This window comes from Arvicanthis niloticus, chromosome 2 (assembly GCF_011762505.2).
Source record: "Arvicanthis niloticus isolate mArvNil1 chromosome 2, mArvNil1.pat.X, whole genome shotgun sequence".
Classification (NCBI taxonomy): Eukaryota; Metazoa; Chordata; class Mammalia; order Rodentia; family Muridae; genus Arvicanthis; species Arvicanthis niloticus.
The window spans coordinates 31894704-31921919 of NC_047659.1; the positions used below are offsets into that span (position 1 = coordinate 31894704).

Consider the following 27216-nt stretch of genomic DNA (forward strand, 5'->3'; position numbering starts at 1 on the left):
TCTCTGTTTATTTCAAAATAGTCAAAATTACAGTGAAAGAAATAGAAAGACAGAGACAAAAAAATGTTTTAAGAAGTAAATTATATCTTGTGAAAAGCCTAATTTTTGTTGGTAAAATTTTTTTACTTTTTATTGTACTATCATTTTTTTCTTACTAATATGGGTGTTTTATCTTTACTGCAACAGGAAGCTAAGTGTGGGGTTATTGTATTTTAATTTTGTAATATTTGTGTTTTTCATCTAGAGAGTGAAGTAATTGACATGATATATGGACAAGCCTCAAGCTGAGACATTTTACAGTAAATATAGTTACAAAAACTGCAACAAAAATAATTTATAAAATAGAACCTAAATAAACAAAAGTCGCAACTTGTGTTGTAAAGCTAATTTCTATGTACCATATCTGATATTCGTCTAAAAATAATAATTTAAAAAATAATAATAAAAAACTTTTTGAAAATTTAAAGCCAGCAGAGGGCGCCCAGCTCCCAATCAGTTTTCTGAAGATGTTATGCAGGAGCTAACAAATCTCTAGCTTTTGTAGCTTGTACTGTTATAACCAAGCTTTCCTTCATCTGCTTAGGCTAAGATTTAAGAGAAAGGAAAAAAGACTATATGTTTGTGTGTGTGTGTGTGTGTGTTTATATTGTATTTTAATTTTGTAATATTTATATAATAGTGTTTTCATCTATATATATATATGTGTGTAAACACATATATATATATATGTATGTATAACAGTATTTTGAAGATGTGATTTCAAAAATATGGACTTACATGTTCATGCTCTGAAATAAAAGCATTAAGATAATGAAGAATAGATTATTTTAATAACTAATTAAATGAGAACAAATGAAATAGTTGCATGAAATAAGAAAAACAGGATTACCTCCTCTGAAATAATTATATATAGAATGAAGGAAATTGAGGTTGGAATAAACTGCCATACTCTGTGTATTTTATACTTTTAAGAAAATTACTTCAGGGGAAGGAGTTTATCCAACATCAACCAAATATCTTAATGTCAGTTAATGTACCTAGTCATAGTAAAAGGAAACTACATTTGAAAGATGAATCTAAACAGAAATAATGAAGAAGATAAATGACATTATACTTTGATGAAATATAACTCTCAGCTGTTAAATATTTTAATACAGACACTAAGATTCAACTCACTTAAAGCCTAAATCTTATGCTTCATAATAGAGATTGACTCAGCCATAAAGCATTTTCCCAGTACGATAGTTGACAGTTCTCAACTTTTACAATGCTGTGACCCTTTAATACAGTTCCTCATGTTGTGGTAATACCAAACTATATTTTTTGTTGTTTTCATAATTGTAATTATCAAGGTAATGTAAATATTTTCAGAGAAAGTGGTTTACCTAGGTTGTCATGACCCACAGTTTGAAAACTACTGGAGTATATAAAAGGACTTGAATTGAATTTCTAGTACCATAAAAAAGGATTGATAGATAGACAGATGGACAGAGAGAGAGAGAAAAGAGAGAGAGAGAGAGAGAGAGAGAGAGAGAGAGAGAGAGAGAGAGAGAGAGATGAAGAGATGGGTGGGTGGGTAGGTACATGAATAAACTCATGTTCTTATATGAAATACTGAAGCACTGTTTGGAAAATTGACTCTATGCCTTTAAGATTCTTCAGGTCACACCAGTAGCATAAGATCTGTTAGTTTTTTTTAACTACTGTAACAGATTGGCACAACAAACTCTGTCTGAAAACACAATATTGTTATTTTAAAGGCTGAAGGCTAAAATCAAAATATCAGAAATGCCTCATGCTTCAGAAACATAGAGGGGTATTATTGTTACCCGTATACATCTTCAATGCTTCAGTTCTTGGTGTTCTGTAGTTTGCAAATATCTCATTCTTCTGTTAACTCTTTTGAGAGATGCAATCAAATGCCCACTCACGGCAGAGGGCACTAATTGCAAACCACAGTGTAACTGGAAAAAAAAAAAATCTAACTTGATGTCTCCAGCTAGTTCCGTAGGATTTTTTTTTTTTCAGAACACAGTCAGGGAATAATAATAAGATCAAGGGTGATCTCCAAACAACTGTATCACCAGAAAGTTCTACTTCATCATGGACGATGATTTCCTAGAAGACTCATCATGGAGTAACACTTTCAATCAACCCTTCAGTTATTATATAGTCTAGCATCTCTGAGATTACTGACAGCTGGGAGAGGATGTAACAGCTGGAATCTTAGGCAAGAATCTTTAGAGCATTTCTAGGAAGAGTAATAGCTGCATTGTTAATGACATATACCTGCTTACTACTGTATTGTTCTCTGGTTGCCATGACTGCAGAAACAAAGTATGACATGGCATCTATTTGTGACCATAGGGAAACATTCAATAAAGCAGTCACTCCAGGCTGTGCATCAATCTCCCAAAGCTCCTTTTGTCTATGTGTCATTATCTTCTAAATACACCAGTCATTTTGGATTAAGAACCCTCTAGCACGGATATGATCTTATCTTAACCATCAATTACAAATTTAATAGCATTCCCGAAAAGAGATTACAACTAAAGAACATGATATTAAGGTCATATGTTGTTTTAGAGGATATAATTCAGTACCTATCTTGAGGCAAGAATGTGGATGAAACTATATGATTTTCTATAAAGAGGGTAGGTGCTCTCCCCATAGGAAAAAAAAATTGATGACTGGGAAGATTTGTGGGTATGGACACCATGCAGCACTATGGAATCACACCACTGTGAAAGACTTGGCTATATTCTTCATGAACAAGGCAATGAAGATTACACAGGACAGAACTTAGAGATAAACTCTGTGCTTCTGGAACTTGACAGGTATATCAGTCTGTGACCTGATTCATATATGATAATATTGATCTGCACCAACTGAAATGAGGGGTATGAGCTGTTCTGCCTGTGGTCATCATTTCCCAGAGCTTCTTGGGCCTGATAATCTTCATTGGCTTCCTTGTATCTTGGGAAGAGATGATCCAGAATGAGAAGCTCTAAAAAGCAACAGATGATCACTGAGCAGGGAGTTCTGATTCTCCTAGAGTAGGAAAAAGAAAGGAGTTACAATGGGAAAGTTTGAGTAAGAGTATTGACTGCCCTACATGAGAATTGAGAGTATGCAGAAGCAACAGTAAGTTGAGGGGTTTTCAGGGTAATTTAAACTTCCCTTGCACTTCACCCGTGAAACCTAAAGCGAATTCAGTTTTAAAGGGAGGATAAATTTTAATGTGAGGATAAACATCACATTCAGAGTTTTGTTTAAATTTGCTAAAGAACACATTCTAAACTCTATGTTATCAAACCATAATCAGTAAACTACTGTTATTAGTACTATTTTTTACTATCTATAATACAGTTTTACCTTGAGAGTAAACCAGAATATGTTCTTTCAATATTTATGATAGGATTAAAAGGTATTGTAAGCTGAATTTTAACAACATATATGCATTGAACACATTCTTTTTATATATGAAGATTTGAATTTTCATATTTTTCCATATATATATATATATATATATATATATATATATATATATATGAAATATAAAGCTAGGCAGACAATAAAAAATCCTGAAAATTTAATACAATAGTGTATATAAAGCATTCAATATGGAGTTCCTTATGCACATGGAGATTCCATTATTGCTTAGTTCTTCTTATTTGCTCCTGACTAATAGAAAAAAAAAGCACACAGATAATTCACTCCCTATCATGTTAGCTTAATTAAAATGAATGAACTTTAGCTCAATCTGTATTAAAACCAATTTAGACAATAGAAAACAGAAAACATTCAAAATCATCAGTTTCTATAATTTAGCTCTAATTCTAATAAGTACCAATTATTACTGGTAAAGACATTTGGTTGGCAATTAGAAAAAGAGGAAGTTATCATATATGTATGTGTATATGTGGAAGAATGTATGATAAAATTTCACTAATGAAGGAAATATATTTCACCAACATGTGTGATAGAAAAAGTTAAAAGATTTTCTTTTTATTTAGGTTGGAGATAGTGTATTTTGCTTTGTGGTTCAATATGTAAATGTCTCAGCTACGGTAGAAAATGAACTAAAACCCCTGTTTTGGGTACAGTTTTGAGAAAATTAAATTATTCAAAGTGGCCAGATTCACTTTTAATACATATCTTTTGAGTTTGGGAGATGTGCCTTTAGTCCAGACCCTTGATGACCTTTCATTGGGGATACTTTTTGGTAGTGATTTATATAAAGGATAAGGAAGAAGGAAGCAAACTTTTTTGCCTAATTACTCTCACTGTCAATGGCCGGTTTCTAGAGTAATTGTTCTCAATCGTCCTAAATCTGTGACACTTTAATACAACTCCTCATGTTGTAGTGACATTAAAAATGTACAATTAAAAAATATAAAATTATTTTTGTTGCCATTTTAACTGTAATGATTGCTACCTTTATGAATCATTTTTCTAATGGTCATAGGTGACCTGTAAAAGGGTCATTCAATCACCAAAGGTGTTACAACCCATAGGTTAAAAAAAACACTGTTCTAAAAGACCAGAACTGGTAGAATACATTTGCATTTCTATTCTATCATCTATACCTATGCTTTTCTCCATATATATGTGTATATATATATATATATATATATATATATATATATATATATATATATATAATTTTAATACTAGTATGAAAGTACTACATAGATATAGACATAGATATAGATCTTCCTTCACTGGTACTAAAGCTTATGTCTTCAGGATTCTGGAACACCCAGAAGACCAATTGAGATATTGTGGACTGAACAACTCTACTAGATTCTTAAACTTTCCATTTGTAGATAGCAGGTGTTAGACTACCTGGACCATAACCTGTAAGCTACTCTAATAAAGCCCCTTTCTAAATCTATAGTTATATCTACAACATTTTTTATCTACATCTACACCTATATCATATATCATATATCTATATCTATATCTATCTATCTCTATCTCTAACTCTATCTCTATCTCTGTAGTACTTTCATACTAGAATTAAAATAATATATATGGGGAGAAAAGTATAGGTATAGATGATAGAATAGAGATACAAATGTATTCTATCAGTTCTGGTCTTTTAGAACAGTGTTTTTTTTAACCTATGGGTTGTGACATCTTTGGTGATTGAATGACCCTTTTATAGGTCACCTATGACCATTAGAAAAAATGCTTCATAAAAGTAGCAATCATTATAGTTAAAATGGCAACAAAAATAATTTTATATTTTTTAATTGTACATTTTTAATGTCACTACAACATGAGGAGTTGTATTAAAGTGTCACAGAATTAGGAAGATTGAGAACAATTGCTCTAGAGAACCCTGAGTAGATCTAGGCTCTTACCTCAAGTTCTGGAAAGCAACCAAAGGCAATAGCAGAGGCTTACATTATTTTGGGAGTCTTTTGGACAATTCTGAACAAGACACATAAAAGGGAGGTTTTGCACGCATGGCTCTGGGATTTTTGTTAGATAATCTATGGCTCTTGAAGGCAGCTATTGTGGTGTAACTCTTTCTGTCTCTCTGTCTCTCCCTCTGCACCTCCCCCCGAGTATGTGTTTAAGCAATGTTTATTGTACAATATTTTTCTTATATTTTTCAAACATCCTTAGTGCTAGTTAATTTTCCCTCCTTTCCCTTCCTCTTACTTCACTTTCTTCATTCGTCCCTAGATAAAGAACACACATTTTCTCTTTGTTTGCTTCATAGCTCCTGTTTCCTACTGATCACTATATCTCCTTCTCCTCTGAGTTTAGGTATTCTAGAAATTACTTTTACAAGAGCACTGCAGCAAAGAAATGTCAGCTTTGCAGAATGTTCTGTAATACTGACCTAGTCCAGTAATGAGTAAAATAAATTTCTTCAGCCCTTTACTTTCTGTAGATTCACAATTTTTTACATTTAGTATTTTCTCAAGATAATATATTTTTCTGTGTTATTTTCCTTTTCCTGTTTCCCTTGCTACTAATGACCTTCTCATAAGCAGGATGAACAAAAAAATGTAAAAAAAAAAATAGAAATGTATGTTTGAGTTTTATGTACAGTCTATAATATATAAAATTAATTTACCATCTTATACTTTTCAAATATTTTATATAGAATGTATTAGCTTCTTGAAAAAGTTTGTTTTCATTGGTAGATATATGAGGATTTTAGATCCATCATAGACCTTGAAAAGTTTTTCACACTCTACGTGATTGTTTTTATGTAACAGCAACTGTTTTTACCTTTTAAATAATTTAAATAATTATTTAAATAATAATTTTTAAACATTTAAATGATAAATTTGTAATTTTACACATGCATATAAACTATTTTGATCATGGTTTTTCCTTATTCACCTCTTCTATGTTATCTACTTCATATTTTTCTAGAGCCATTGTTTAAAGCAACACATCCCTCATCTTTCAGTTACTTTTTTAATTATAAAATTCACTGGGATTAAATAAGAATTTAATGCATATGCATGATTGTGAGGTTATTACTACATCAAGGCCAATTTGCCAGTGACTATAATACTAAAGAACGATAACCCTCCTCTGGTGGACATTAACTACAATGAACTATGGGGTCTAATTTGTCCTCACAACAATCATGCTGGAAAATTGATGGACTTTATTTTATGCATGATTTATGTAGGTAACCATATCCACCTTGAATTTATGAATGCAATAACCATTTCACATTAATAATACAGTGCTTACATCATTTACTCATATCCTGGGTCTTACATTCATTCTTTCTGTCTCCTCTTCCATGATGATACCTGAGTCTTTTGGGGAAGGGAACAGACTATAATAGTTACTTATTCTCTGATCATTTACTAATCATGAGCTTCTTTATTTACCAATGCTTGCTGAGCAAAAACCTTCTTTGGCCAAGGACACAAACACAATCTGTAGGTATAAACATAAATATGTATAACATTAATGGTTCCCTCCATATGGTCAGTGACTTTCTGAGAGTTATGGACCAGATTTGACTTCATCTATACAATGTATCTCAGGTCCACAAAGAAGTTATTGATTATTCTGTAACAATAATGAGACTATCATACAAATGTGCATATTCCATGTGCTAGGTCAAAATTGTAGACTTCAGGGTCCATTGTGGAGTAAGTTTACTGACTGACATTTCTATCAGCATCCTGCATGGTACGCACCAGAGCTATGAAAGCTAACCAACAAGAAGGAAATTTTTAGCTGTGTGCTAGCTCCATTTCTCTGTGTTTTGCAGTCAAACTATGGAGCACCTTCACCAGTAGAATCTTACCATCAAATTCTGGAAGGCCAAGTGTAGATGCATTGGTCCTACTTAGAAGGAGTAACAAAATACTCAAGGGAGCAAATATGGAGACAAAGTGTCGGACAGAAACTCAAGGAGTGGCTGTCTGGAGACCATTCTACCTTGGTATCCATCCCAGGTGCAGTCCCCAAAGATAGACGCTGATATAGATGGCAAGAATTGCATGCTGACAGGAGCCTGATATAGCTCTCTCCTCAGAGGCCTTCCAGAGTCTAACATATCCAGAGGCAGATGCTCACAGCTAACCATTGATCTGATCAATGGTTCCCAAAGGAGAATTAAAAGACTGAAGGAGCTGAAAGAGTTGGTGGCACCAAGAGGAGAGCAACAGTACCAAACAACCAGAGCTCCCCAAGATCTAAACTACCAGCATGGGAACACATAGGGAGGGACCCATGACTCCAGTCATATATGTAGGGGAGGATGGCCTTGTTGGGCATAGGTAAGAGAGGAGATCCTTGGTCCCATGAAGGCTGAACACCAATCGGGGAGGAATTCAAGAGTGGGGAGGTGGGAGTGGGGGGACAGGTGGGGTCACACCATCATAGAAGCAGGAAGAGGGGGGATAGGATAAGGGGTTCCTGGGTGGAGGGGAAAATGGGGTAAGGGGATAAAATCTGAAATGTGAATATAATGTAAATAAAATTAAAAAAAAAAAATTTCTGGTGAGCAACAAAGAGCAACAATACCCTGAATTGTTGTGGAGGCCTCTGGGGCTTTTTTGATGGGCAACTCATAGGGAGGCAGCCTGTGCCTCACACTGGCCTTTTAAAATATCACATGGTTTCAGGAAGAAGCATTATCCACCAATGCAATTCAATTTATTTTATTCTAATTTTTAAAATTAGCCTACAACCTAATGGGTTTCTGTAAGAGATTTCCATTTATTTTTAGTATTGTTAAAGCCCTCCCTACCCTCTCACCTCCCAAATTTAAAATAATGCCAATTTATTGTAAATTTAATTATTGTTTGATTTTTTGTGGATACTATAGGTTAAGTTTAGGCCCTACACATGTTATTTAAATGTTCCAACACGAGTTACATCCTCCAGCTCTACAGTATTTTTAAAACTAACTGGTCAGCCTTTAGTTTAGGACTCCAAATTGTTTCAGTTCTTACAGAATTCATTGCCTCAGAATTCTTTGAAAAACAAAAACCTTTGAGTTGACCTTTCTAATTATACTAAAACTGACATCTAAATTTTAAAAAGAAGAACACACAGAATAGTGGAGTGTGCTGATCATAGATAAAAGAAGTAAACTTATTTTACAATTATTCCCATAATAACCCTCATGAAACATAGTTAATATTTTAAATAATGTTTATTGCCACTAACACAAAACTATAAAATTTGTAATTTCAGTTTGAATTTTCAGTGAATCAATAATCTGCTTTGGCATTTCTTTTGTATTTTGAAAAGCATTGTTTTGTCAAGATTAGCCAGAATCATAGACAAAGGAGAATTATAGTAAATGTAAGGGTACAGTTATGGAGACCTTGAAAAGACAATTATCCTACAGTTATAAATCTGCTGCAAGCATTGGTAAAATTCACAAAATGTCATTAAACTTCTAAATAAATGATTGCTTAGATGTAAAGGATTTGTGATAAGTGTGGAGAAGGACAGTTCTCAGAAGAGCTCTTCTGTCTATAGATTTAAATATTAACACGGGTACTTCATAAAGCTTGTGTCATATAGGAAAGCAAGGCCAGCATATAAGCACTTACTGATATTGTTAAAGCAAAGCTTCACTACAGTATTCTACAGAAGATGATGTTTTAGTGTTTGTTTGTTAAACAAAATGAAAGCAAAGTGATACAGCATTTGTAAGCTCAACAGAGAGGATTGGAACCATGTGGATAGATATGGAACTGTCCAGAGGCACCAGTGTGTTTTGTAAACCAGATATTATTTTATTAGCTCAATTCTCTATTTTCAGGTATTTTCTTATACTGCTGACAAAGAAATACGAACTGATGACTTGTGTCTGGATGTATCCAGACTCAGTGGACCTGTAATCATGTTAAAATGTCACCACATGAGAGGAAATCAGCTATGGGAATATGATGCTGAGGTATGAAATTTTCTATGGCTTACTTGTCACTGAATACTTAAGCTCAGTTATTTCCTCCAAAAAGCAAAGCCAAAGCATAAATGCATTTTTGCATAACTATATGTAGATAACAATAGGGTGGTATATCATATAAAAAGTTAGATTTTGTCAAACTATTCTATTGTTATGAAAATAACTTTATATAGTTAAATTTTTTTATTTTCATGTATATTTCCAATGTAAATTCAGCAAATTATGCTTCCATAATATGTATGTGTAAATACATAGAGGAAAATATTGAAACATGTTTATATTTTTAAATCTTGCAATTATAATATCTGGTGTTTATGATTCTCAATCTAACATTTAAAAGATCTGATAATATTAACACGTTGTGTTTTTTAGAAAGAAAAGTAAAAGGAATCTATTTCTATTTAACATAGTGGTTGATTCGTAGAGTTGAATCCACTAAATATATATATATATATATATATATATATATATATATATATATATCCAAGCAATTTTTTCTTAGCATATAATACCCTTATGATGAAGAGCAAAGTAGCAAAACAACAAAATTACAGTGAGAATTTAGTTAGACCATGTGCAAATATTAATTCAGCCATCAGATGGAGCTAATAAAAAAGAAATACATTCTCTTCTGAAGGACAAGCCTCAAAAATGGCTTAATTTTTTTCCATTCACTTGCTTAAGCAAGATGAATTGGTCATCATGTCACATCTTAGACATCATTAAATGGCAACTGACACAATCTCAACAAAAGCTAGACTTTATTCTTATGAAATAGAAACATAATAGAGGTAAAGGCACTCTACGATGCAGCTATCTACAAAAGCGCAACACTTGGTTAAAGAAATATTAGGTCTCTGTGTCTCTGATACTGTTGCTGTAACAAGATCCTGTCTAACACATTTTGTGGACTCATATACTGACTAGAAAAAAAACATCAATTCTTACAGAATTAAATGTGAGTGCAGGGCTAATTTGGAGACTAAATTTTGCACTCTGCCAGGCTCTGAGGACACCAGATATTTTTCTGTGACATAAAGACAAGCATTTTGAATCCTTCAATTTTTCATTAATGATCTCTCTGCTGACACTGTTCCTTATTTGGACTCCATTTTGTTTTTCTGAACTATGGTCTCTTATTATCACCTTTTGTGTTAAGTCTCCTGAAGACAATCTCCCTACTAAATACAAGCATGAAATCTGGACATCAAATCAATTTTTCCTTCTTCTATGAGGAAAAGAACAGAAAAACATGAGTCCAGTGAATATCTTTTTTAAATCAAACATTGTGTTGTTGTTACTTAATTTGTTTCCAGTCCATACAAATTTATTAGGTTTTTCCTAAAAGCAAGAGATACGTGCATATTAAGAAAGAAGAAGGATTATGTATTTTATAAGGTTGGTTTCAGTATAACACTTCAATCTTTAAAGTTTTCTGAAGGTAAACAGTAGCTTCTATATTCAAAATTGAAATTTATTTGTTCTGATAACATTGTTGATACTATTTACATCGTATTTTTCTATCAGTTACATTTACATTGAATAGTAAGTAATTGTTAAAGAAAAATGAAAATGCATAATTTTACAACTAAGCATATGTTTGCATACTTCATATCTTGTATTATATTTTTTCTGCAATATTTCGTAGAACTGTAAACTTTGAGACTTGTTAGGCTTTTGAGCTCATCCTAAAATGCTGACAACATGTCATTCTGTTTAAGAATTTTTATTAAAAACATGTAATCTCATATCAAAAGCATGTGTCATCATTTCATTTACTCTTATCCATTAGAAACTCCACTTACAAAATGACACCACTGGCCATTTTTTTCTAAAAACAAAGTATGTCAGTCTACAGAGATGGTTCAGCAGGTAAAAATGCTTAACGTACAAGTCTGGCATCTGGATCTCAAATGCTAGAACCCATGGAAAACTGTAAGGAGGCAACAAACTCCATAAAACTGTCTTCATACTTCTACACATGTATTATGGACCCAACATAGTTTTCATGTATACATACATGTGTGTGTGAGAGCTCACTACTCTCTCTACCATCTCCCTTTCCCTTTCTCTCCCTCTCCCTCTCCCCCTTCTCCTTCTCCTTCCCCTCCCTCTGTCTCTCTCTCTCCCTTCTTCTTTTTACATAATAGTGAATAAAAGTAATAAAAATATGTATGCTAATGCAGAGAAACCATGTGAGAATGGTAGAATAATAGATTGTCATGCTCTGCCTTTAAAATGTTAATTTCAAATTTTGATTTTGTTTTGTGGTAACTTAAAAAGGTATAATGTGATTATGAAGTTAAGTGCTTTCATGACTGCCTGTACTTCTAAGTCTTACATTTAAGGACCTTTCTTTGCACAGCATACTCTAATAACTACTGTAAGCATTGATTCTAGAGCTAGCTAAATCTTTTGGGACTTGTTAGAAATTTAGAATGTATCACATGATATTTTAACATATTAAATCCAAGTTTCTGGGTATTTTTAATATCCAGGTTATTCATATACACATTAATGTTTGTTCTATTCTCTCAACAGCGATGAATGAATAAATTTTAAAAAAAAATGGGGGGTTGAGGGCAGATTACTTACTTTAATTTTATGTGTATGTGTCTTTGTCTGATGGCAGTCTGTGCATGTAGAGCACATTAAGGGCAGAAGCAGGTGGCAGATCTCCTGGGACCGTAGTTACAGGCAATTGTGAGCTGTTCTCAGTATTCTTAACTGCTGAGACTTCTCTCCAGACCACTTTTTTAATAGACTATTGGAAACCAATGTGAACTTAGGAAAGGACAAAAACTACTTTTGAAAATTCAAATAAGGCCCCTCAAGGACCCAAGGGAAGAAAAAGAAACAAACAGATGAGAGAAGCTGAGTGTGAAGGAGAAGTCCTTGCTCAGAGACTCTGTTCTCTCTTTCTAATAGTGGAAGGTCGAAAGACCTGCTTGCTTCCTCTTTAATTTAGTTCTTTGTCATCTGCTACCAAGGGTAAAATTCCTCTTCTTAGAGAAACCTCTGAGGTGGCACAGTTTCCAGGAAGAATAAAAACTGGTGGAGTCCACAAAATTACAGAGCTGAAATGAACCTTAAACTCCACTCCTTTGAGCTTTGTCAGGACAAAGCTAAAAGCACAAAGATTGCCCCGTGAGGAGCAGAGCTAGGATTTAGGTCCTAATAAAGTTTTCAAAGAAAGCTAGTTACTAGTCCAATTGTGAGTCTCACAGTGTGAACTGTTGAAATATTCCACCACCTTCTGTGACACTTTCTTGCAGTATTAGAAGAGGAAGAGTCATAAATAGGACAGAACTATTAGAACACAGAGAGCAGCAGGTGCCTCTAAGCATGGAGATTCTCTGGCTGGTTGGGTTTGTTATCTGGTTAGAAGAACAAGGAGAAAGAAGGAAACAAAGATAACAGAATGCTTTGATTTTCCCGTTTGATTAGGCCATTCTTGCCACAACCTTATACAGCTATTATTAGTATCTGTATCTTTAATTAAGTATTGTCAGTGGGAGCATCAATGTGTCTGGCACTAAATTCAGCAGTTTTCCCCAGTAATTTGCCTCCTGAGGTAATGGAAATATTATAAATAATTAGGTGCTTCCAGTGATGAGGATCCTATAGGCTGGATAGACAGTGGGACCACATTACAGTCAAATGATAACAACCATTTGCAGTATCAGATTGCATTCATATACAAATGTCTCTTTGTCTTAACAATAAGAAATTCCATCTGCGAGAAATACAATCTGTTTAAAGAGGCACACAGCCATACACTTACAATGTCTTAATACTGCCTAGGAAACTTTAGTTAAATGCCTTCATAATGTAATCAATATATAATTTTTAATTGAATAAAACTGAGTATGTATTGATTAAAAGATGACTATGCATTGATCAAAAATGTCTATCTCTGCCTAAAAGATTTCTAATACAGTATTTTGACATGCCTAAGTACATATGTAGAATACACACACACACACACATATACATGTATATATATATTTATATATACATGTATATATATATTTATATATACATGTATATATATATGTAATATATATATATATATATATATGTAATTTGTTTTTTCAAGACAGGGTTTCTCTGTGCATCTCTGGCTGTTCTGGAATGTAGACTAGGCTGGTCTTGAACTCAGAAATCCACTTGCCTCTGTCTCCCAAGTGCTGGAATTAAAGTCATTTGCCACCACTGCACAGCTATAAAATATATTTTGGTTAAAATGTAATTACAGCCCTTTCCCCTTCCCTGTTCTTCCTCCATCCACTTCCATGTCTCCTCCCTACAAATTTCAAACTTCTCACTCTCTTTCAAATTGATTATTGATCATTACTTTTCCATATATATGTATGTATGTATATATCTCTCTCAACATACACACACACACACACACACACACACACACACACACACACACACCCTGCTGGGCACATATATGTCAATGTTTCTTAAACAACACAGCCTGGATATTATTTGCTCTTCTTCTATGGTTGGCTTCTCCGCTTGATTTAGTCAGAATGTGAGCGTTTACACCAGCATCACAGGATACACTTGGTATATATCAATGAAAATATCTAGATATTTCAGTGCCACAAACTACCTGTTTGCAGCAAATTCAAACAAAGGAAGAAAACACTAAATTTTACATCATGAGGTAATTAAGTATTTTTTTTTATTAAAGTGCCTTGTCCATCCATTTTATTTATTTTCTGGATTTGTTTGTATATGGTTTCAGCATCACAAATATGCTCAAATGTATTCCAAATTTACACTTTCCTGCAACATATGTGCTTAATCACATTTCTTTGTGAACATCCAGGCAGCTATGTACAGGGAAGCAGTCTAATTTTAGATCAGAGCACGTCTGCTTAACAAACAATATTCCACAAAGAGAAAGAGGGAGCCAAATAGGATGCTAAGAATAAATGCTTCTTTTCACATGACTGAGCAAATCAGCTGAGAAACCACTTGTTATATATTCTGTCCTTATGAAATATATCCATAGGTTGACATTGCTTGAAATTACCAAAACCACACAGGCTTGTATTATATCATTCTTCTTTTCTATTCGTTAATTTATTTATTTATTTATATTTTAAATGTTATCCCCTTCCAGGTTCTCCCTCCACAAGCACCTTATCCCCTGCCTCACTCCCCCTGTCTCTATGAGGGTGCTCCCCTATCCCCTCACCCGACCACCCACTTCCTGCCTCAGTGCCCTAATGTCTTGTGTCACCAAGCCTCCACAGAACCAAGGGGCTCCACTCCCAGGGATGCCAGATAAGGCAATCCTATTCTTCTTATGCTGCTAGAGCCATTTGTACCCACTGTGTACTTTTTGGGTGCTGGTTTAGTCCCTGGGAGCTTTTGGTGTTCTTGTTGGTTGATATTGTTGTTCTTCCTATGTGGTTGGAAATCCCTTTGGCTCCTACACTCCCTGCCTTAACTTCTCCAGTGGGGTCCCCACGTTCAGTCCAATGTTTGGCTGTGTACATTCACATCTGTATTGGTCAGGTTCTGACACTAACCAAACTCTTTTATTTGCCCTTATTAGAAAGCAGGTAAATGGGAATATAATTTTAAGGTAAGTGGTTTATGATTACAACCCTCCCACACTTCTGTGTAGAATTTCTAATAAACAGTAGCTCAGTTTACCTTTTGGAAGTGGTATCCATTAGATTAGTATTACCCTTCCATGGCCCCAGTGACCCATAGCTTTGATTTCTTATTAGAATCAGTTCACGGAATTTCAATGAATTATGTTGCATTTACATACCCTTCTTGAACAATTTCATTTGATTTTTATCCTGAAGTGTTCTGATTGTGCAGTGTGTACTCGTAAGGCGCCACACTAATTGCTTCAATACAAACATTTTGAGATGACGCCTTAGCCACGTGCTATATAGTATTTGGTCTAGAGATTTTGAAACCTATGACTTCTTATTAAGTAAGTAATAAAATAATCTAAGGTCTGTCATACTTATTTTTCTGTCTAAGAAGGTGAATTTAGTGTTATTTTTGTTTCTTTGTTTTGTTTTGGTTTTATAGACAGTGTTTCTTTTTGTCTAACAGCCTTGGCTGTCCTAGAACTTTCTTTGTAGACCATGCTAGCCTCAAAGAGATGATAATGCCTCAGCCTCCCGAGTGCTGGGATTAAAGTTGTGTGCCACCACACCAGAATTGAATTTATTGTTATTTATTTTAAACTTATTTTAAACCCAGTAAACTGAGATTTCTGTAGTCATTTCTACCATCAGCTATGCAATAAGCTGTATGTGTATCAAAATGTCGAGTTGGTTTTTAAATCGTATTTTTGATACAAGTGTTGTTTTGTTTTATCGCCAAAATTGTTTTCTTTGTCTGATTCCAATTGACTGTAGTTCACATTTGGAGAGTAGATTTTTAAGTAGTTCATGACCTATCAGATACAAATGTGTAATTTAAAAAGGAACAAATTTGTCTTATATGTTAGATATTATGATTAGTATTCTGCAAATAACAATGACTCAAAATGCCCAACATTTTAGAACAGCATGGTTAGGTGATGCTGTACTGTATACAAAAGATAATACTAGTTTCTGACTCATATAACTCTGTTTAGTAATAAGCATTTTTAAAAAAAGCCATACATGGCTGAGAGCCACTATTTTTTTTCCAAAGTATCCAGGTTCAAATACCAGCATACACATGGCAGTCCACAAATGTCTGTAACCCCAGTTCCAGGAGATTTGACACCTTCACAGAGATCTGACAGAGACATACATGAGGGTAGAACACCAATGTAGAGAAAGTTTAAAAAAACCTAAAAATTAAGAAATTCCATATAAAAGACTTCAAGGTGCATGGGTGCATGTCAAATTTTTCCAAAACTTTATTTGAAGTGACAGCTTCATAAAAAAGCATTCATTGAAAATTTCACACAGAACTGACATGAAATGATCAAAGAGTTAATAAAAATATTTAGTAAAAAATGTGTATCTTATAAAAACATATAAGATATATACATAAACAAAGTAAAATACAGATAGCTCATGAAAATTATTTATTGAAGTAACTATGAGAAATAGAAACATAAAAATATTGTATGCATTTCTTTTATTTTTGCCCCTTACATTATTTCAGTAAGGCAAAAAATGTTAAAAACCAATAGATAATATGCTGAAGATTCAATGAAATTGAACCTGTACCTCTCCTCATATTTACTATACAACAGCTGCTATTATTACTAATTGTATTAAGTTGTTTATATCTTTCACTTAATAACTCATGTGAGATTCATTTAAAAGAAATTATAGTCATGAAGCATTATCTGCAGTGGCTCTAAATCACAGTGACATTAATATCAAATGAAAGATTTAAGTTAATTTTGAAAATCTATTTCACATAAAACCTCTATTGTATTAAGATTAATGATAGAAGGTATTCCCATACTATAAATGAAAGGGAGAGATTTAATTCAATGACTTCAATCTTATTGGTAGATATGTGAATAATTAATAAAGCATAAACTACATAAGTCAATCGTCCTCTCTTGGAGCAGAAAGATTTGGAAAAATGAATACATCTTTTTATGCTTTCAAGTAAATAAAACTGAACACATACATTGGAAAATAAAAAAATATTTAGGTGTGCTTAGGATTTTTAATTTTTCTCTTGGTTTATAGCTTTGAAAAAGTATTACCTAGAGCATTTTTGTGGTCATTATAATCTTTTGGGAGAAAATGAAATATGTATATTGTATCTGTGGCATTGTCTTTTTTTTTTCTTGGATCCAATCTCTTAAGCTAAATCAGTTCATTATTTTTTGGCTGGGGATAATTTTATAATCCTCTTTAATGATGTATGAGATTTTCAATTCCTAGCAAGAAAGCCTTGTGTATTAAGAATTTTTTTTTTTCTAAAAAAGTTTGGAACAATAAAATATTCAATTGAGCAGTAGATTATATGTAGTTTGACAATATAGATAAATACTATTAGTTAAAACAACTAGTCAAACTGTTACCACCAGCATCATTTCATAGTAATACATGAGGCTTTATGATGCTACCTTTGCTAGCATTACAAATCACTATGTATCATTTATCTATAGAGGGTAACGCTTAGGAAGGTAAATCTAGGGATTGCATCCATTATGCTGCCCACAAATTGGAGTTTACTTCAATAAAATGTATTTTCTTCATTGGCCTTACTAAATATTTATATCAACAAAATTATTTAGTATTTCTCTGAGCTGGTACTGGAGTTGATTATACACACACACACACATATGTGTGTATATGTATGTGTGTATATATATATATGTATATTAATATAGATATATAGGGATATAGATATAGATACATACACAAACACACACACACACACACACACACACACACACACATATATATATATATATATATATATATATATATATATATATATATAATTTTGAGCTTGTTCTGGGAAAAAAGATACAGTCAGATATGTAATTATATACAAAAGACATTTGATCTTTCCCTTCCATGTTCTTTCTCTTCATGTACTCAGTCACACTAACTAAGCATGCCATAACATGTGTGGATGGAAAAGTGCAGCCTCACCCTTTGAAAATATAAATCAAAGTAATCTCAAAGAGTCTTTCTTGGTGTCTTCTCAAGTTTGAGGCAAACATGAGAACACTAATATGAACTGTGCATTAATCAACTACTTAAAATAACTTCTCACAAAATAACCCACTAAGCACTAAAATGTCTTTCATTATAAGATAAGAACAAACTCTATCAAAAACAGCATTTTGCCAGAAATGTTCCACCGTCTGATGTCAAATTCCTCCTTAATAGTCTCTGTCTTAACTCCATTTTCATACTGAGTAAAGCTGATATTGAATCCATCTGAAAGACTGACACTCACAGCTTCATGGATGCAATTATTGTGATGTGTGTCTCCCATCTTTTTTAGGAGAAATTGTATGTTGTCTAGGATGATTGATTTATTACTGCCTTGGTACTTGATTTGTCATTATTCATTATTTTCTTTGTCAAACAGACCCACACTCTTGTTCACATAATCACGCAGTCCTGCCTCTCACTGGGCAAAGTAGAGGATGGCTCTCAACAACTTACCATGGAGACTTGTAATGATAGCACATTGCAAAAATGGCTACTAAGAAACTATTCAAGAGCAGAAGTTTTTAGAAATGTTTTTGGAAATCTTACTGATTATTTTCCTTAATGACTTGTAGAGGTTTGTGTTTTGGACTTATTCAATTCATTTAGTAATTTTATTGTTACTAAAATGTGACATTTTGATAGAACATTTATGAAGTTATTTTTTCTGTCTTTTACTCCTTTGCTGCTCATTAATTTAAAGATTGGATATTTTAAATAGTAACTAGTCTATCATTAACAAAAATGTATTTTGAGTTTCTATTTAAAATGTGTATATATACATATACTTGTCTGTGAGTATAATAGGTTAAATAAATTATGAAGTATTATTTTGTTTTATCTTAACAATACCCATATCTATATGAGAACAAATTTTGTATCAAAGGTGGAAACATAACCAAATATAGGTTAAAATGGATAATTTGGAAATTTTGAAATTATTTAATTTTGTTAAATTTTATTCAGATGGCTCAACTCCATGTGTGTGTGTGTGTGTGTGTGTGTGTGTGTGTGTGTGTGTACCACATTTCTCACCTTTCAAAATTACCATTGTTTTATTCTGAGATCCTAAGTAAATCCATTTCTAAAGACTAGGTTACTTTCAACAATTTCATGGAAAAAGCACCTGCATCTTCACATTTCTTTGGTGGTTGCTCAGGTTATATAATGATAAGAATCAAAACTTTTCAAAAGGATACATTTTATTTATTATGTATATAAATTGTGACTACTTTTCTCTAAATAATTAAATGAATTGTTATTCAGTTAATATCAACAAATACTCATGGAATGTTTTGTAAACACTAAAAATAAGATCATTTTTGAGTTATTGGACTTAAGGGAATATTTTTTACAAATCCAAAAAATAAATGATTTTGTATGGTTCAGCCACTGGTTGTGAGAACACATAGGAAGTTCCTAGCTTTTCACTTAACCACCTGTGGCACACTGAAGAACAGAAGCAGGGGACCAAAAGGCAGAACAGCCATTGTTTGGACTAGAGTACATTTAAGTGAGGAACAGTCCACCTAAGAGAGAAAAGTTGCAGCTGCCAAGTCAGTTTGCATAAAGAGGATTTATCCAGAAGCAATTTACATGCAACATTTGAATTTATTTTCTATGCCTTTTTATTTCTTTGTACTAATGTACAACAAGATGCTTGGGGTTTAAACATTTAATGTATCATTGAGTGCTCTGGCAAGAGGGTTCTCTCAGCAGAAAAGCATGTGGCAGTTGCCTCAGCATCATTTATTTCCATTTATCTTTTCACTTTATATCCAAATATCATTCTCACACTCTCCTTCAAGTACCCCATCAAACAAGGCTTTGATTTTTCAAAACCTACTTTAATAAGGGATTTTAAATGGTGCAACCTTCCTCCAACCTACAACCTACAAAAAAGGGTACAAAAAAAGTAATAGGAAACAAGGATTTTGGACCTGTTAAGAAATAGTTCTTTGGGGCTATTTCAATCTTCATTGTCATCAATCCAGTCCTCTAGTAAACCACTAACATGAGTCAGTAAAAGCAATTCAATCCTTAAGAAACTTCTAGGCTCCACCAATCTGCCTGAGCCATGGTATCAGCAAGAAGCGACCAGAATATATCACCAGTTCTTGGCAAGTTACTCTCTACATAGTCATGACAAGGAAGATCAGCAATGTGATGTAAGTTGAACCAATACAAGAGCATCATCAGCAAAAATTAGTGAGATGGAGCAAGGCGAACCAATGCCAGAGCCTCTTGCCTTTGTCTGTGCTGTCAGATTAATATTCTCTTTAAACATCAATTGTTATCTCACATGGCAGCTTCAACAAAATATCTTTTTACCTGTCTGCCCCAGCAAAACATCATATGACATAACTGAGTTTCCAAAGAAACCAGAAACTGCTACTTCACATAACCCTTCCTCAACCCCTGTCCCTTCTCCTCCAACAAGGGGGAGCACTTCCCTACATCTCCCTGCCCTGACACCTCATATCACTGCAGGACTAGGAACAGCCTATTCCACAGATGCCATACAAAGCAGTAAGAGGAACGAAATCCATATGCAGGTAACAGAGTCAGGGACAGCCCCCATTATGAAGACCAAGCTGTGTATCTGTTACATATGTTCTCTATTATGCTTGCAGATAGGAGCCTAGTATACCTGTCCTTGAGAAGTTCCACCAAGCAGCTGACTGAAACAAATGAAGAGACCTACAACCAAACATTAGATGGATCTCTGGAAGTCTCGTGGATGAGTTAGAGGAAGGATTGAGAAACCCAGAGGGGATAGGAACTCTATTAAAAAATCAACAGAGTCAGCTAATCTGAAACCTTGAGGGTTTCCAGACATTGAATCACAAACCAAAGAACATACATGGGCTGAACCTAGGCCCCCTGCACATGTGCAGCGGTTGTACAACCTCAGCACTTGTTGCATCTTCTTGAAGCTAGCTTTTCTACAGGTCAATTTCTGGCCCAAAGTTTTGATATCTCCAACTGATGAGGAATCTACCTGTGCTGAATAGGCATGTTAGCCAAACACAGGGTTAACAGTTTTATTGTTACTTGGTTTCTAAGGGTGTTGAGTTCATTGACTGAAGTTCAAAGGTATGATTAGAAGGGGAAGGAGGTTTGTAAGCATTTGTTAAATGTAACTCAGATTTTTCTAATGAAGAATCAGTCTTCACAATGATTTTAGTTGCTTTCCCCTGTTCCCATAGCAAGTAAAAGTGGGAAAATAAATTTACATTGAGGTCTACTTAAAGCTGAAATGTCTGGCTTTGTAATGTGCTTCATTGGTTAGGTTTTGGTTTGTTACCTTTGAAGTAGTAGCTTTTGAATGCTGCTAATACATTTTTCAAGGGGCATATTTGCATACTGATTTGATAGAACAATACTAAATACAAAAGTCTCAATTGACATTACCTGTGTCATTAAAAATTATTCAATGTATTTTTAAGAAAATCTTTTTATTCCAATATGACATAAGGTAATTGATCATATTTTTAAACTACTAGAATAGGTGCTCAGACTATAATAAATTAATATCAGTACATTGTGGTATAAGTCAATGTGTGGTAAGCTACTCAATAAATACAAAGTTTGTTGTTTAGAGAAGGATTTATTAGAAGCATGAAATGGTAAGTGCTTCTATGCAGAAGTAGGTATGCATAAGCTAACTCAGACTTGAGACAAAGACATGATTTTCTTTGTTGATGTTGCTCTTACCTACACCTTTCTTAAAAAGTAAAATAGTAGTTTTATTTAGGTTCATATATGATTTTCACACTGGCTAATAGTTGGATTTCCTGTCATACTAAGAATATACCAACCATCTTCTTGTTTTCTTGCTATCTTAGGCAATTTCTTTTTTACTTCACATTTTTTCTACCAAAAATGGCTTGGAGCGCTGTATTAAAAAATGATAACAGAGGCCCCAGTCTTGACATCACCTTCTTTTTAAATCGCCTTGCCTTTTAATTTCCTGCTTGAGGTCAGAGAGCCTCCTTCACAGCAGCCTGTCTGCTATTATATCTTCTCCTAAAATAGTGATGTTACAGGTGTTTGTTTATATTTTTACCATGCACACAACTGAACATATTATAAAGAGTGAGAAAATACTATAAAAAGAGGACTTTCCCCACACTTAATTCTGTTAATTTGCAAGAACTATGTGTTTCAGATGTAATTTCAAAGACCTACTTGCAAATAGCCTCAAACACGTATGAACACTTAAAGTTAGAGCATATTTCCTGTGATTTTAAGCATGGGTCATGAAATTAGAAAAATATATAATTAACCGGTTGAAAGCATATTGCCTTTAAACATGCTGGAATGTGACATCCCAGAAAGTGACTTCGATTACAAATGGAAACAAGAGTGTGTGATGATTAAGCACAATGCAATCATTAGAATTGTGTAGAAAAAAATACTACATCATTTCCTTTTTTAATTTAATATTGATGAATTTATAGATCCTTAACTATGATAAACATCCTATGAAGGAAGATAGATCTTGCTTGAGAAATCACTAGTCTACAGTTAATGTCTCAGATACTGTAGTTTAATAATTTTAATGGAAGCATATTTAGTCATTTTGTTTTTTTTATGTAACAGTTTGTGTGTTAGACTTCTATGTTTATCAAAATGTTACTGAACTAACATATGGGTATAAAGTTGAGTTTCTTTTTAAGTTTGTTACTATTGACAAATTTAACTGGATTCCACGGTTAAGAATATGCTTTTGAAAAAGATGTCTGAATTTTCAGCAACCTGTAATAAATATCAGTCAATTTTTTTAATCACCTTTAAATAGAGGTATATTAGACAATGATGATCTTTTATGGCAAAATTGTACATGTAATTTAGAGAAAGTTATACACAGTTCTGTTTAAAGACATGTCATATTTCTATACATTAAAAATATATAGACTATTTTTAAAGAGCAGCCTTCATCTAATGAACCAGTAAGTTACTGAATGTGGTTATCTTTTACAGAGACTCACTTTGAGACATGCTAACAGTAACCAATGTCTTGATGAACCTTCTGAGGAAGACAAAATGGTGCCTACCATGCAGGACTGCAGTGGCAGCAGATCCCAACAATGGCTGTTGAGGAACATGACCTTGGGGACATGAAGAACTTTTATCCCAAGACATGAAAGTCTCTACATATTTGTTTGTTCATTATTTCAGTTTGGTGAAAATATTAACTTTGCTGAAATAAAAGTTTTAAAAATAATTTTAGTAATATAAAACACAATTGTTTATAATTCATTTTTAGGAATGTTTATTTCCCTACTAAAAAAAATTTGTATCTGATTAAAAAAGCACATAAAATATATATAATAAGAAACTATTATTAAACATTTGAACTGTTTGGGAAAAAACACACCTTGTATTTACTTTTAAAATGTCTTTGTTAGCCTCTTGTCACAGGGTTACTTGGGATTGGTTTATTTTGTGTTGTAATAACAATTAAAAGAGAGATTATGTAATGCCTTATACAATATCATAATTATAAAATATTACCATAGCTTTATAAAACATTCTTTTTACAAAAGCATCATGGGACCCTGGTTGAATTACTATGCCAACAATTAGAATCCATATGAAATCATTTCTGAGAGCATTGAATTCATCAAACAAAATATAAGGTACTAGGAAAGAAATGAAGCTAGTTTTGAATTTGTAAAATATAAAATCATCACAGAAAATAAAGAAAAGAATTTTAAAAAAATACTTTAAATAGTAAATTTAAATCAAATGATGTAAGGAGTACATCAGGTATTGAGGATGATGAGTTCTATATAAACTACATGAGTTGCTGTGAAAGAATCTTCAGTACAAACACAAGCTGAAGACTGTCTTGCCCTGAGATGGGATGTCAGGACATGAAGTTCCAGTTTCTCTCTGTCTTCATACAGAGAGTAAGCGTCCATCAGGTGTGTCTTTGCCCTTCACTCTAGAGGGTGAGATTTGTCACAGCCTACAGAACTGTAGTTGAAGGGTGACCTTTTAAATTTAATTATTAAACTACTATCTCTTTTAGTTCAGTTAGTATTGCCATTGGTAATTTGTATTTTATAAAAAGTATGACACTCTCAAAATTTATTGCTATGCTATAAAATCCAACATTGGTCACTGGAAAATTCAAGTTATTAAAGTGCTATTAATTAAACTACTAGACATGATTTTGCATAAACTACAGATCAGTCATAATTAGGACAATTTCATGTGTCATTTCCACTTAAAACCTCTTTGTTCACAGTGCATGGACTAAATATATGAAAAAGAAAACTACCAACTGATGGGATAGTAATAACTGTTTTATATTTGCTACCATTTTAGGTGGCCATATAGTTGCTGTGCATGTATGTTTTGGTAATAGATCTAGCAGCCAGAAGATCTCTATGGGGGTGAAGATAAAAGATTCTTCAGGAACAGAAGGTCCATTCTTTTGACCTTTCATTTTAAAGGTTCTTCTATTAAAGTGTTAATTGGCTTGTTACACTTGTTTTCTATGTCTACTCCCTCTATCTCTGTCTTTCATTGATTCTCTCCTCTATTGTTGTCACTGTCTTTCTGTTTTTGTTGCTATCTCTCTTTTACACACACACACATACACACACACACACACACACACACACACACACACACACACACACAAACCTGAGCTGGGCTAGTGTATTTTTTATACTGCTTCAGTCTACCCATTCCAGTCAGTGTTTGTTCTCATCAGAACAAATGCATTTTTCTTTCTTTTTCTTCTTCTTCTTTTTTTTAATGCATTTTTCAAGTTCTGGATGCTCAAGTCAAAACTATGAAACTGGGAACTGTGGGGTTGCTCACTCAGTTGGTGCTTGCCCCTCAACCAAGAGGACTTGATCCTGATTCCAAGTAAAATAACCACTAGATGTGGGAGGACATGCTTTTAACTCTAATACTGGGGAGGTGAGAGAGAGAGAGAGAGAGAGAGAGAGAGAGAGAGAGAGAGAGAGAGAAAGAGAGAGAGAGCGAATTTCTTGAGTTTCCTCACCAGACAGATTGTCTTAATGGATAAGCTCTCACCCAAATTAGAGACTTGTTCCCTAAAATCAAGTGATAATATCTTTCAAACTTTTCAAGCCTGTCTTAACTGTAGCTCACAGGCTTCATGAAACTGCCTGCTGTCAAAGTTAATTTTGTGTTGGCCCAACACAAAATTTTAACTTGTTTTAAATTTTCATTTTAGATAGTCACACTATTTTGATACCAAGTGTTGATTTTTGTAGATGACAATATTGTTGAAATGTAAAACTTTGGCCAAATTGAGTCTAACCATCTTAAAAGTAACTTGATGCTATCTTAGACATATAACAGTAAACCAATAACTTGCTACTACGACCACAGTGTGTTGCAACTTCTGACCTTTCAAATCACAGGAAATATGCATATAGACATAATTCTCTGTTTATGCCAAGTCTTACCCAGTCCTCTACTTGGTTTCTTAATATGAGTAATACAGATACTATCATGTATGAACGTGTGTATTTTCCTGAACCTAATCTTTCCACTAATCCTCAAATCATTTCATACCCATCATGTCTCTATACACAGACCAATATACTCCACAAATATATACACAAATACCTTGTACAGACACCTCTGTGTTTCTTATCTCTTACTGTCTTGCATTTCATTACATTGTTTTGGCTGCCAAACAAGTTTCTGCTTTAGTGTTGGTTCTATAAGTCCCATAGACATCATTCACTTAATTACTTTAGGTCTCTATTCAAACATTACCTCTTCAATACAACAAACTCTTGTCCTGCCTGTACTCACTCATTCCCGTCTTTCTTAGCAAATCTAAGTTTACTCTTTTGATTATTTCCATTTCTTCCAGTCTCATACACCAACACACTTGGGCATACAATAACATTTATTTATGTTTTTTTTTTTCAGTGTCAGGGCCACATCTTTGTTAAGTAAGCACACTACCACTGATCTACATACACATTCACCTAAATTCTTTTAAAGACAGGGTCTATTTTACTTTTGTCCACTGGCTATGTTCAGCTTTTTATGTTATCTCTTGGCTTATGCTAACTACGCCTTTTGAACTAATAAACTTAAGCGTTTGTTAAAGTTGTTAAGCAGCATAGTAGCATATGTTTCCATGTTTAAAAACTTAAAGTGTCCAGTAGTGTCTTTATAGAGACTTTCTGAAGCTTTGTTTACAAATGTTAATTTTCCTTCTACTATTCTTGATATTAATGTATGGGCTTTATGTTGTCCTTTGTGTTAAAAATCAACAGCTTTGTGGAAATGAAATACAGCATTTTATTAAAATAATGTTATAATATATAAGTCACTTTGCTTAACTAAAAATAATTATAGTTTCGGTGTTTTGGTTGTATTAGATTGACTACAGAAGGGCTAAGATTATGAGTTTTAAAAAGAGGATAAGTACATTCTTTTAAAATCATATTTATTTTCATGGTTTGATAATGACTATACAAAGTTTATTTTCAATGTAAAAATCTAACAAACAAAAGATAATATAGAAATTAACAAAAGATAATGTAGAAATATAGATAATATAGAAATCTTAAAACATTAAAGATGTTATAATATTAATTTCTATGTTTATAGATAATAAAACTGAGCCATGGACAAATACTATCTTTTTCTCATAGATCGTAGAGTTATAAAACTATGTGCCCAAGTCTCCTAATACTACTGCCAAAAAAACTTATAAGATCAAGATAATGAAAAAAAATGCCTTTATTAAAAACTCTCTGATTATTAATTTGATTCTTAAAAATGTTTAAATTATTTGTTTTTTCATACTTTAATAAAATTTGTTCAATAAAATAAGACCACAGGCAATAGGAGAAGACGTGCAGAAGAATCACAGAATACCCTACATCAGTGGGCAAGTAGTCTGAGGAAAGTATCATCAAGCCTCTTTAGCAGTAATTTATTGAACTCTGTTTTTGCTTGTTTGTTTGGTTGGTTTGTTTTTATGTTTTCTTGCAATTCCCTTTAAGCTTCAAGTAAAGCTGACCTACAGCTTGCACAGAGTATTAGACCATCTATCCCTATGAACACTGGGTGAGTTCTTTGAAGCTTTGTTGACTACAGAGAAACCAGCAA

General features: G+C 33.3%; 1 protein-coding gene across 5 annotated transcripts in view; it reads left to right on the forward strand.

The window, feature by feature from the left end:
- Galnt13 (polypeptide N-acetylgalactosaminyltransferase 13) overlaps nucleotides 1-26869 on the forward strand; it is a 592950-nt gene extending 566081 nt beyond the window's left edge. For 2 of the 5 annotated variants that reach the window (XM_034495195.2, XM_034495198.2), the window contains exons 11-14: nucleotides 9272-9406; nucleotides 14997-15026; nucleotides 18470-18667; nucleotides 23077-23162. In XM_034495195.2, coding sequence (XP_034351086.1) covers nucleotides 9272-9406; nucleotides 14997-15026; nucleotides 18470-18655 — 351 coding nt within the window. In that variant the 3' untranslated portion in view covers nucleotides 18656-18667; nucleotides 23077-23162. Of the gene's footprint in view, nucleotides 1-9271; nucleotides 9407-14996; nucleotides 15027-18469; nucleotides 18668-23076 lie in introns of all 5 variants that reach the window. The other 3 variants (XM_034495196.2, XM_034495197.2, XM_076928753.1) reach the window with 3 other exon arrangements.
- The last annotated feature ends 347 nt before the right edge of the window (nucleotides 26870-27216 follow it).